The sequence below is a fragment of the Bos grunniens genome, chromosome 4 (genome assembly GCF_055505025.1).
Source record: "Bos grunniens cultivar Pamir isolate PY7600 chromosome 4, Bosgru_T2T1.0, whole genome shotgun sequence".
In the NCBI taxonomy this organism is placed as follows: Eukaryota; Metazoa; Chordata; class Mammalia; order Artiodactyla; family Bovidae; genus Bos; species Bos grunniens.
In genome coordinates this window covers 64,318,183-64,330,882 of record NC_141168.1, presented here as the reverse complement: position 1 = coordinate 64,330,882, position 12,700 = coordinate 64,318,183, and the positions used below count along the sequence as shown (strand labels likewise).

General features: G+C 39.2%; 2 protein-coding genes and 1 long non-coding RNA gene across 8 annotated transcripts in view; 1 reads left to right on the top strand and 2 right to left on the bottom strand.

Annotated features, from left to right (window-relative positions):
• LSMEM1 (leucine rich single-pass membrane protein 1) overlaps positions 1-8,215 on the bottom strand; it is a 143,324-nt gene extending 135,109 nt beyond the window's left edge. Inside the window, exons 1-3 of the mRNA XM_086396612.1 lie at positions 6,093-8,215; positions 2,613-2,744; positions 692-820 (exon numbers count right to left, since the gene is read on the bottom strand). Of these exons, the coding sequence (XP_086252738.1) occupies positions 692-820; positions 2,613-2,739 (256 nt within the window). The 5' untranslated portion in view covers positions 2,740-2,744; positions 6,093-8,215. The remainder of the gene's footprint in view (positions 1-691; positions 821-2,612; positions 2,745-6,092) is intronic.
• Positions 2,783-12,700, top strand: part of LOC147374261 (uncharacterized) — a 22,644-nt gene continuing 12,726 nt past the window's right edge. For all 4 annotated transcript variants that reach the window (XR_015162563.1, XR_015162565.1, XR_015162564.1 and 1 more), the window contains exon 1: positions 2,783-5,643. This is a non-coding gene — a long non-coding RNA (uncharacterized LOC147374261). The remainder of the gene's footprint in view (positions 5,644-12,700) is intronic.
• The window catches only part of IFRD1 (interferon related developmental regulator 1), a 23,676-nt gene continuing 21,855 nt past the window's right edge, over positions 10,880-12,700 (bottom strand). For all 3 annotated transcript variants that reach the window (XM_086396609.1, XM_086396610.1, XM_086396611.1), the window contains exon 12: positions 10,880-11,639. In XM_086396609.1, the coding sequence (XP_086252735.1) occupies positions 11,550-11,639 (90 nt within the window). In that variant the 3' untranslated portion in view covers positions 10,880-11,549. The remainder of the gene's footprint in view (positions 11,640-12,700) is intronic.

Below are 12,700 nucleotides of genomic sequence, written 5' to 3'. Positions count from 1 at the left end.
AGGGGACTGCTCAGAGAGAACACTGGGGGCTCCCCTGACGGGGCAACACGCATAAGGAGAGGGCAGCACTGAGTGGACAGCACCCCTCCCCAACCCGAGGCAGAGAAGAGAGTGGCACTGAGACTTCGGGGGATCTCTTGGCTGAGGAGCCATGTGGGGAAGCGTGTGCCACCACTCGAAGGTGGATGTGCAGGGCCCAGGACTAGGGCAGGCGAGACACCAGCCCAGACAGTGTCATGCAAGAGACAAGCGATCACCTCACAGCCCAGCCCTGCCTCTGGGCCCTTGCACAAGCCCAGCTGATGCTTCTAACCGATTTCAGAGAAGTGAGGAAAACTGGGAGGGTGACTCAAAGTTACAGGCCAAATTCATGCAGAAACTGTGTCTTGGAATAAGAAAACCTAGAATTAACTAGGATAAGCTGCCTACCATTAGCAGCTAGGGACTCTGTGTGAGAAATTAAAGTGGTACAGAAACAATATCCAAGTCTGTGAACTTCTGCCATGGAGGGTTTCTGTGTGCCCCAGTGACCCACTCAGAGCAGCAGGGTGCCCTGGGCATCCGTGCCCTCTCGTCCTCCAGCAGCAGTACTGGGTGCCAGGAAGCACTGCCTGCTTATGGAAGCAAAGCTAAACAACCAGCTGTCAAGTAAGGGCAAAGCAGTGATGAAAAGAGTGTCAATGGTACCTACCTATCAGAAATATCACAAAGGAAACCAGTGCCAGGCTGATAATCAGCACGATGATCAGCCCCACCAAAAACAGACTGTGGCTTTCATTTCCTGAATCAGTGCTGACGTCCTGGAGTTTCTCCTCTAGAGCTGATGTGAAACAAATAACAACAACAACAAAAACAGGACTCCTCAGCGTACAGGCTATCAGTGAACTTCACAGTCCCCCAGTGTTAGAGATGTAAGATGATACAACATTGTAAATCAACTATATTCCAATAAAATTAAAGAGAAAAAAAAAAAGGTGTGAGTAAGGGATACACCCATTTTCACTCTGATCACTCTGAAAAGAGACTTATGCTTTAGAAATGTCTTTGAATGAGTGCTCTTTGAGAATTTTTCACCTTCTTTTATATTAGTATATTCAAAGAACAAGCCTGGTCAAGCTGTCTCTATAACCCTGGTTTGGAAAATTCTTTGACGATCATGTTAACACTGATGTAGCCGGACATGGATTTTCCTTTTGCATGGGGTGGGGGCGGGGTGGTGTAAAGAAGGATTCGGAGTGACAGAGGCTCTATTGCCCTTTTCCCTAAAGCGACCCAAGAATACAACACAGCTGGCAGCGGGTCACTAACTCTGAGTGAGTCTAAGCATTCTGAGGTATCTCCCAGAAAACTTTATTTCCTATAAAAATAACCAGCTATTCCTACATCTATTACACAACAACATCAAAATGAGCCTGATGTACTTGGTTTCTTAAAGTTGTTTTCAGGATGGACATGCTCTGAAAGCAAGATTCTCTTCAATGCTTTGCGGTTGAACTGAGAATGCAACTAAGCTTGGCTCACCCAAACCATGAACTGCCTGCATTTGGTCGCTGCTTTGTAAGGCCTATTTGCTTAATAACACCCAAATTAAATTGAAAAATAAATATAGAAACTCGGGATCTTGAAGACCCTTGAACTACCTTCTGTATTTTCTCCTACTATGTATCAGCCCCACACCCTCTGCTACTTGATTACGGAGAGATGGGGGCAGAGGTCCCATACTTTTTTATAAAGACATCCTGCCTCACACCCTCCACAGCTTTTCCTTCCTAATCACAGCCAAGGCATAAGCTGGCACTCAAACACCAACCTTTATTAAGACCAACTGTAGTAAAAAATTGGTGAAATTCTGAATGAATGAGAGAAACAAGCATTCAAAAAGGATACAGAAGAGAAATAATAGACATAAAATTGGGACAGTATGAGTTTCGAGTACATGTGAAACATCAACAAGTAGATGTTTATCCCCTGAGTTGGAAGGTCAGCATTTAAACTAGAAAAGATGGGGCTCAAATAACTTGATAGAACTCATTTATAATATTTAGGGGACAAGATACACATGTAGCATTTAGTATTTAGCATATTTTTATTTCATTTTCCCCCTCTTCTTTCTAACGTGTTCATTGAGGAGATCTGTAAATTTAAAAAGATGAAGATGACTTTTCTGCCCAACAGAACATGAATGATCTTTGTTATACTAGATAAAAGTGTGGAACATTTTCTCAGCAATCTGCTATGAAGTCAGACCTGTCCGGAGAGTGGGCACACTCAGTGACCTGGCTGTGGTCACCAGAGGGCACAGAAGCAGCCAAGTGGCATGAATTAGCCTCTGGGAGGCCATCTCACAGCCTCCACTCCTTCCCAGGGAGAGAAACTCCAGAGGAAACTTCTCAGAACTTTTGAAGATTAGAGTTCGAATCCTGCTTAAGAGCCAGGAAAGCCCATAAGCCTGGCAAGTATTCAGAGAGCAAAAGCAAACATTGCCTAATACTAAATAGCAAGTCTAATGCCCACCCCACCCCCACCACACCCACAGGCCCAGCTCAGCGCTGGCTATTTTTAGGTGACCTAGAAGCCAGGACTGGCCGCCAAGCCTGGGAGGGCACACATACGGAATAGCTGCTGTGATCCGGCAGGACAGAGGTTTAGTTTGTTCAGATCATTTATGGAATCCACAACATAAAGCTTTCTATCTTCAGGAATGCTGCGAGAGCCACTGTCCTGGGAAGAACGTTTCATTGTCCCTGGAAGAAAACACTGCCGTTAAACCAGAGAGGCTGGGCGGGGAGCTGGCCTTCATATCACAGCTCACAGGAAGCTGGGTCAGCACATGAAGACCCACCCACACATATGACTGCCAGATGAAGAAGGGCTAGAAAAGTTAGCTTTTCCTTTGGGGGATGACACTGTAACTCTTTTTGCTTTGCTTACCAGGGAGCTCAGAGTCAAGTGTGTGCCACAATTTTAACACTATAATACCCTGCTTATCAGAACATGCTCCTTCCTCCTGCTCAGATTTCTCAATTTTGTCTATATTTTACCTGGGTTTTTTTTTTTTAATTTTGTAATTTATTTTTAAATACTTCATATTCTGGTGAGACTTCTCAAATCCTTTGTGCAAGAAGACTATGTTTAAACACATAAAAAGACAAAATTATGCCAAGCAAGCCTGTGGCCATAAAGATTCTAAAAGAAGAAAATATTGTGAGCTATTCTAATAGAATAGGTTTTTAATACAAAACTATACTTTTTATATTCTCCCTCAATATGCTAGAAGTTCATATCTTAAATGTATTCTTTAGTCATTATACACTGGCTCTGAGACCTCAAGACAAAATCTTAGCAAACTGAGATGATACAGAGAGAAATCCTGAAGCTGTTGGAGGCTAAACTTCAGGACCTCTGAGGTCTCCTCCCCCGAGCTCTCTTAGATTTTGGCCACTTACATAGTAATTCTGAAATTGTGGTTTACATTTAAGGTAATATTCTCTAATGACAGCATAAGTTAGAGCTACACTGAAAAAATCAGAACAGATCGAAAAGTTCTCATTTTAAGTTGTCTCTCTAGCACAACACAGAACTTGTGGCATTTTAATTACATGAAAAGAAGGTTTTAGGAAGACAAATTCCAATTGCTATCAAAGCTTTCTCTTTCACAGTTATCTCTTTTCATAAAATGAGTCTAATAATGATGTGTGATTTTTTGATTGAGAGAGGATTTTAGACATGCTCTCATTTAGCTCCTTGTCTTTCCACAAATGAGGAAACTGAAGTTCAGAAGGTAAATGCCCAAGATCACACGTTAGCTAGGTGCCGAGCTGGAAGCAGGCCTCTGGCTTCTGAGATCACTGCCCCTTCCCTGTGTGACCTTTCTTCTCCACCACCTTCCCTAATCCTTTGTGAAGACTCAGCTCAAACATCACCTCCAACCTGTCTTTCCTTTGTCCCCTTGCTGGATGCTGTACATTCTTCCATCATAACATCTGTACTACTTCATCACATTTATTTGCTTACTTCTTTGATTTCCTCAACTGAGCACTCTGTAGGCTAAGTACCCATTCTATTCTTCAAATGTCCAGTGCCAAGTTTAGAAGCCAATACCTAAAATATTTTATCTAGGATTTAAATCTCACTATTTCCAAAAGAATTTGAAGCTGTTAATAATAAGAACACTAACATAAAACTGAGGTTAAAATCCTCATATCCATCCGAACTTTAGTAAAAGCAATGCAATAAGCTTCATGTCTGCCTATATATGGCAACACACTATTGACTTCCTCTTAACATTTTAAAAATTTCGTTTAATACCCAGCTACCGAATAAAGAGAAATATGATTAGAGTTAGGAGAAACAAAACTCAGAAATGGTAAATGGTAATCAGTCATTTAATAAACAGATTCTAAAAACATTAAAACTCATCAATTTCCTAGCAATACCTAAAAACCTATTAGTACTTGTAAAAAAACATGCCACCAGAACCCTAGCTAAGAAAAGCAGTGAGCTTGTAAAGTTATGGACTAGTTAATTTTTACAGTCTAAAACTAAAAGGGCATTTCAGTTACTCTGAAATTTTAATTAACAAGAACAACTAACTCCCTGAATATTTTAGATAAGATACTACTGAAGCACTTTAGATATACTGAATTCCAAATATACTTCATGGAGCATTCTGAAGGGAATGACTCTGAGTGACCAGAAATTTTAAAAAAGACAGCAAGACAGCATATAGAGCAGAAGGACCTAAGAGATCAATCAAATCTTATTCTTTCATAGATAAAACCAAAAGTGTTGACTGATGCATGGTTACAAATTTCTAAACTACTCTTTTAAAAAGGTTTTATATTTTATCATCACTTTACACTTTGCTATCCCAAACACTAATATTGAATGAAGCATAAAGGTTGTGTCACATCACAGGATCATCATTTAAACATGGCTTCTATTTTAGGCTTGGTAGCTGACACGTGCTTCATTTTTGGATCTGACTTGCCATCCTTGAGCCTTAGCTTCCCCTTTAGGAATGTAACTGCCATGCTTAAATCTCATACTGAGGCTTAATCAGCATTTACAAAGTAGAAGACTAGCTAGAAAATCATAGCCACAAAAACTGACTTAAGAGCCATGCAGCTAATAAAATCTTCAAATTACTAGCCTTGCTGTCAACTTAAGTAATTCAATGCAACATCAAATCCAAAATCACTAAGATAAAAAAAAAACTTAGAATGAAAAGTGCTCTGAAAGGAATAATCATTTGGGTAAAGTCACAATGTAAATACTATAGATACTATTTCAGTGCATTTTTAAATTAAGTGCAACATTCAAAAGGCAAATAAAGAGCCAGTGAGAAAACCAAGTTGGGGGGTGGTTCGTGGCCGGTAAGAGTCAGCAAATGACCCTATGAGTAAATGGATACAAGATCACATGGCCCTCAGACCAGGACCCACAGCTGTTTGACACCCAGTTGTTGCTATCTTTGGCATTCCCGATGAAGGTCATCTGAGAACAACCAGCAGGGCTGGAAAAGCCAGAGTGTTACTAAATTCTGCCCTTCTCTAACTTAACCCTCCTTCTTGACTGTGCTGTGCAAATCTGCAAAGCTGCACCCGTTTCCCAGAACCTTATTAATACCTTGAGCACAAACATGTAAGTAATTTCAGTTTTTCTCCAATTTAGATCAATGCTAACAGCTGGTTCTTTTTGTCTTTTAAGAATTCTTTAACTGTCTACTAATAAACATTCTGACCAATGTAATTGTTTATGAAAGTTTGCTTTGCTCTTTACTTTTTTCCAAAGGTGCTTGGTATCATACCACAGAAATAACTCACATGGGTATTGCTTGCTACAAAATCAGAATTGTTATAATAGAGCTTAATTCAAAGCTAATAGAAGCTTTATTGAGTGAGTCATGGTAATTTGTTCTTTAATTCCATTTCAGAGTCAGTGCCTCTTCACATTCAGCAAGTAATTTTTAAAATCAAGTCTAACTCATATCTATCACAAGTTAGAAAAGCACACAGCACATGCAACAAGACATCTCAACCTCAAGAATCAGAATTCAGTCTCTTGAGAGTAACAGCATGCAAATTACTTACAAAAACCTTGAGCTTTGACTGCTGGGTTGCCAGGGGGGGAAAATATTCAGAAGCAACTATACGACTTTCTAGAAATTCTGTAGTTCTTTGCCTTCTTCAGCACAGGGGTGCTCCTAGAAGGCCCATAAACCCCAGCGTGAAACTGTTGGTCTATATCCAGTGTTAATTTAGCCAAGCAGTTAAGATTCCAAATATTGATTTTTTCCGATAATGTCTAAGGTTTAAATAAATATATTACTGAAACTATCCTTTAAAAAGAAAAAAAGAGAAAAAAAAAACCCTACCATGCCTTGATTTAATTGGTAACTGATGAGGTTCTTACTGGACCGAGATTTATGTCCTTATTTGGCTGATATGGAACCTGACACAGCTCCTGCATTCTGTCATGGGGAGTTCAGATGTATAAATATGGGGAAGCAGGCTGGAGCTGCCACTGACAGCTAACCACACAAGACTCCAGACCAATCAGAGGACGACAGTCAACAGGAAGAGAATAAGGTTGTGACAAGTCTAACCAGGATGAGAGCAGGTCAGAGGACTCCAGGGCTTCCAGCAGCTACAAAAGGGGATGGTGCATGGGAGATTACATGGCTACTGACCCACTGTCCCCACTGCCGGTGGTAGAAGCACTTCATCTCATCAACTTTTCTGTTTTCAAAGGCTTTATTCTGTGAGTTTTTAACACATCCTCCTTTCTCAGGAATGTCAGCCTCTGATGTGGTTCCCTCTCACATGTCAAGAAGCATGTGCCCTCTCGTACAGAAAAGCAGCTGTGGTGAGACAATCCCACAGGCCCACCACCCCAGACTGACTAGCCTGGCAGGATATTAATGATTAAGTGGTAAACAGATATGTAACCCTTTATAATCCTACTCTCTACTGCCATGACTAGACAGACATTACTTTGCCAACAAAGGTCTGTCTAATCAAAGCTATGGTTTTTCCGGCAGTCCTGTATGGATGCAAGAGATGAACCATAAAGAACGCTGAGCACCAAGGAATTGATGCTTTTGAACTGTGGTGTTGGAGGAGACTCTTCAGAGTCCCTTGGACTGCAAGATCAAGCCACTCAATCCTAAAGGAAATCAGTCCTGAATATTCATTGGAAGGACTGATGCTGAAGCCAAAGCTCCAATACTTTGGCCACTTGATGTGAAGAACTGACTCACTGGAAAAGACCATGATGCTGGGAAAGTTTGAAGGCAGGAGGAGAAGGGGACAACAGAGGATGAGATGGTTGAATGGCATCACTGACTCAATGTACATTAGTTTGAGCAAGCTCCAGGAGTTGGCGATGGACAGGGAAGCCTCCTGTGCTGCAGTTCATGGGGTCGCAAAGAGCTGGACACAACTGAGCAACTGAACTAACTGAACTGAGACAGACATTAATTCAGCCTTGAGCACATTAATTAGAAAATGTCTGCTCTACAAAATTATAGACCTCACTCTCCTTTTAAAAGGAATGTCACCTTTTAAAGTTTCGTCTATAACTGAGGACCAATTCATAAAGAAAGACTATAACTAGTAACTTTTTTCTCCAAAGCACATAATGCATTAAAACTTATGCAAAATTTCTTCAAAAAATAAGAATGTTTGCTATTTTAATCATCATGTTCAGCCTTAATCTCCCAACTACGTGATCTGTTTTAAACTATCTATTCTTTAAAGAAAAAAAAAAGCCTCATTTTGAACACTGCTGCTGCTGCTAAGTCACTTCAGTCGTGTCTGACTCTGTGCGACCCATAGATGGCAGCCCACTAGGCTCCTCTGTCCCTGGGATTCTCCAGGCAAGAACACTGGAGTGGGTTGTCATTTCCTTCTCCAATGCATGAAAGTGAAAAGTGAAGGGGGAGTTGCTCAGTCATGCCCGACTCTTAGCGACCCCATGGACTGCAGCCTACCAGGCTCCTCTGTCCATGGCATTTTCCAGGCAAGAGTACTGGAGTGAGGTGCCATTGCCTTCTCCGTATGAACACTGACTATGTGTTTTTCTCTCTCCTGTAAACCTAACCCTTGAAGTATGAGTCACCCCCTTTTGCCCTCAAGGATGAGGAAAATGGAAATTAACAGTTCCTCACACCAAAGTCTGGATTCAACCATATTTTACACCAGAGAGGGGGATGAGGTTTTTTTATGCTGTGTGACCAGGTAGACTTCTGGAGAACCACTTAAGAGCAAAGCAAGACAATCTACTTCATTTTATCGGCTATGTATCTAAAAGGTCACATCCTGAAGAGTTTTGAGTCACAAGAAGAAAACAGGTATTTTCACAAGAACTGATCAATTGGGGGGTATTTTCAACTATTTCTGGGTTTTTCTTTCAAATATTATATCTCATTCCCAGGAAATTAAAGCATATGCTATCAAAGACTTGTCAAAGATGCCAACTGATTCAAAATGAATGACTAAACCTCAAAGAACTTACTAGGCAGGGACCATTTTAAATTCCTGAAAGCCAGCAAGGTTAACCAGTATCAAGGAATAAACTGGTCTATCATACACCATTCTTACTGCTCTGAAGAAAACTCAAGCACTTTCACATTGAATCCCCTGTTATCCTGCCTAGCAACTACCCATCAATTTCATGAAAAGGCACCCATCTATAAATTTAATACCTGCTTACCTCTTCTTCCTCCCAAAACTCCAGTAAAAAAGGCAGAATAAAAGTTATAGAGCCATAATAATAAACATAGGAGGTAACAATACTGAGCAAGATTTCAGCAAATGTATTGAATATAGGAAGGAGAGAGTAATTGGTACGTACCTTAGCAGACAGTCACAGGACCATCACTGCTGAGTAAGTGATGGATCCTACAGAATTCAAGCAGGCTCAGGAACTGAAGGCAACAGTGAAGCACACAGCTAAATACAGGCAGGTAGTTTCATGTTAGCTAAAAATATAATGCAACAGCAAGATTTGAAAACTGTTACAATCTCTCCCAGAAAGAAAAGGAAGTAAGGCCAGAGGCTCCATCCAGCAACTCTAACATTTCATGGGAGTTCCAGATCATGGACAATGTACATGCGTCTATGTGGAGGATGGGAGGGTAGTGTCAAAACTTAGTATTTCCCAGATCGCCAGTCTACCAAAACACAGTACCAAACATTTTTACAGCAGAGACAGAGATTCAAAGAACAAAACAAAACAAAATAAATCAGAAAGTGAAACTGCATCAGACATTGTGGCAACACTTTTAATTAGAGTAGAGCAATGCCTTCAAAATCCCAAGTTTGGTTTTCTACCTAGAATTTTATATACCAAGCCAAAGTACCTGTTAGACACATAAAGTTTCAACATAATCAACTTCCCATACACTCATTCCCAGAAGTTTCACTCATTCCACTTTAACAGGGAAGTAATCTAATAGCGAAGACATGGGGTCCAGGAGATGTGGAATCCAACTTGAGTGGAAAACAGATCCCAGGATGGAGTCTCAAGCAACAGCTGTACACTCAGATGAGAGAAAGTAGTCTAGACTGAAACAACAAAGAATTCAATACCCTTTTGGGCTTTGACCATGTGACAAAGCGATTAAAGAGTTTTACAAACTTACTGGAACTGTTCTGGAAGAGTTAAATGATGTGTGTATAAAACCAAGACAAGATGTCCTATGAGAATGGTAACGTAAGCACAGGAAACCATCCAGTTCAGAAATGAATAGAAAATAAGGTGACTATAATGTAAACAATGATGCTGATTTAGCAAAAAAGAAAAAAGGGGTTGGGGGAGAGAAGTAAAAAGGCAGAAATCCTTACCTATCAAATAAAGAAATAGCTGTATAAGCATTTTACTTAGAAATTTGAAACCAAAGTGCTAGGAAAAAACTAAAGGCTGAAATGAAATCCTGAGAAATGAGAAAGGAAGGAGCAGGGAACTAACTTGCTTATAAGCACTGATGTACTACTAAAACTATATATATACACCCCTGGTGCCTCAGTGCTATCAAGAATCCGCCTGCAATGCAGGAGACCAGGGTTCATTTCCTGGGTTGGGATGATCTCCTGAGAAGGAAATGAATGGCATCTCACTCCAGTATTCTTGCCTGGGAAATCCCATGGACAGAGGAGCCTGGCAGGCTACAGTCCACTGGGTCGCCAAGAGTCAGACACAACTAGTGACTACACCACCCCCATACATTGCTTTAATAAAAATTCATTAATATCCTAAAATATGTATATAGTAAATTGAAAATTTAGAAAAAATACTACTTACAATCTCTTCTCCATGGTCCTAAACTACTTGGAATATAACGAGGAGACAACATGCAACCCCAGGTTTGAGATTCCAAGTTTGTTTTCTATTGCATTATATCTGAGGGCTGGAACTCACCCTCCCAGCAGCAGTAACAGCTCCATGAGGCAGCGAATAGGGGGCGTATCAGACCTTCCAGGAGGGGTTGAAGATGTGGCAGAGGAAGACTAGTTTAGAAAAAATACCTGTGGATTTTGATCCTTATTTTCATGCTTCTTCCACCCCTCTTATTACTGTGTACCCCATGTGCAATGTCATTTTAACATAAAGTTTTATAATAAAAAATCCTAGTGCATTGTCAAAATGCCTACCACTTTCCCATAAAGTAAAAAAAAAAGCACCTCATGGGGCAACCAAGAAACAATGGTCTTAAAAGTAGCTGGAATGTCAACGATATACGGCTACATTTTTTTCATTTACTTTCATGTTTCCAAATATACAAGAGGAAGTTCTGTTTTACTCTCCCTACCCCACTTTATCATTTTGAACTCTATACATAAACTCATAAATGTTTCTTCTATTAGAAAAGAAGCACTTTTAGTGTGAAAAGATCTTTATTTCAAAATAAAGAGCACAAGGTCTTACACAGCAGATAAAATTAGTGTTACTGCCCTCAGTGGTCAAGGTTAGCAACTTTTCTGGCTTATATTAATTCATCATGAACAACGGATGGACTGACTGGCCTGTAAGTGCAGCTGTATGGTCGCATGGTATAATTCCTTTTGTCGATCCTAGTGACAAAATTATTAGGTTCCACTTAAAATTGAAAATAACAGCAGCTTTTCCAGATCTAGCTCCCAAAATTGTATCCTGAACTCATCTGTGTAAGATCTTAAGTTAAAAACTTTGTGTATCTATATCATTATAATCAGTATTTCTGACAATCACAGCATAAGAAATTTAACTTTGGCTAACAGTTTTTCTCATCATGAAATCAAGTGAAATACCTTATGTTTGCTTTTTTCATAAATAGAAAATGACCAAACATTACAAACACTTTATGTTTAGTGATTATATATACAAAGAATATTTAATAAACAGGACTTACCATCTGCAATACTATATACATTAAATTATAATATAACCCCTACTACAAAAGCTATCTGTTGACCAAGATAAAAACTGTCTCTAGAGATTAAATACATTAGAAATTACAAAAAAAAAAAAAAAGGGAAATTAGAAAGTGGTCTTCAAATGCTAAAAATCTAGAAGAATTCTCCAACATCTGCTCTCTTATCACGACATTTGCTTCGAGCTTTTGTTCGAGCTTTGAAGGCTGCAGAATTATATAAATGCTGAAATGGAAAAGAGGAAAATATGTGTGAGCCAATAAAGTTTTAGATATTCTTATAAAGTAAGAAAAAAGATTATGTGACTATAATGTAAACAATGATGCTGATTTAGCAAAAAAAAAAAAAAAAAAAAAAGGGTGGGGGGAGAAGTAAAAAGGCAGAAATCCTTACCTATCAAATAAAGAAATAGCTGTATAAGCATTTTACTTAGAAATTTGAAACCAAAGTGCTAGGAAAACTAAAGGCTGAAATGAAATCCTGAGAAATGAGAAAGGAAGGAGCAGGGAACTAACTTGCTTATAAGCACTGAAGTACTACTAAAACTATATATATACATCCCTGGTGCCTCAGTGCTATCAAGAATCTGCCTGCAATGCAGGAGACCAGGGTTCATTTCCTGGGTTGGGATGATCTCCTGAGAAGGAAATGAATGGCATCTCACTCCAGTATTCTTGCCTGGGAAATCCCATGGACAGAGGAGCCTGGCAGGCTACAGTCCGTGGGGTTGCCACAGACTGAAAGGAGAGAAATGAACTAATTTGACTTTAGATATACTTTATATGTTTAAAAGACACAAAGAATGAGGGAGATGATTAACACATGACGATTCTGTATGAAAAAAATAACCAAACGTAAAATGTCAAGAAAATTTTTTAAATAATAAAACCAATGTTGTCAAATATGTGTTTAATAGCTACAGGCATTCATTCAACACTGAAAATAATTAAAAATAAAAGAATAATTTTGGAAGGTAATTTGGCAATACATCTCAAAAATCATAATCAAGCTCTATCGTTCCATGCAAGGACTTTATCCAAGAAATAATCCAAAAGAGAAATAAATGTAAAAATATTAGTATTTATTAGAAAGTTTTAAAATGCCCAACAATCAATTATATGTCCATCAAAGTGATTAAATATAAAGATTTTATAAACATACAATAAAACAATTCACATCCACTAGGATGGCTATAACTTAAAAGGAAAATTAAAAACAAAAAAAGGTAACAGTAAGGATGTCAAAATTTGAACTCTCATATTGCTAGTGGGAAGGTAAAATGCACT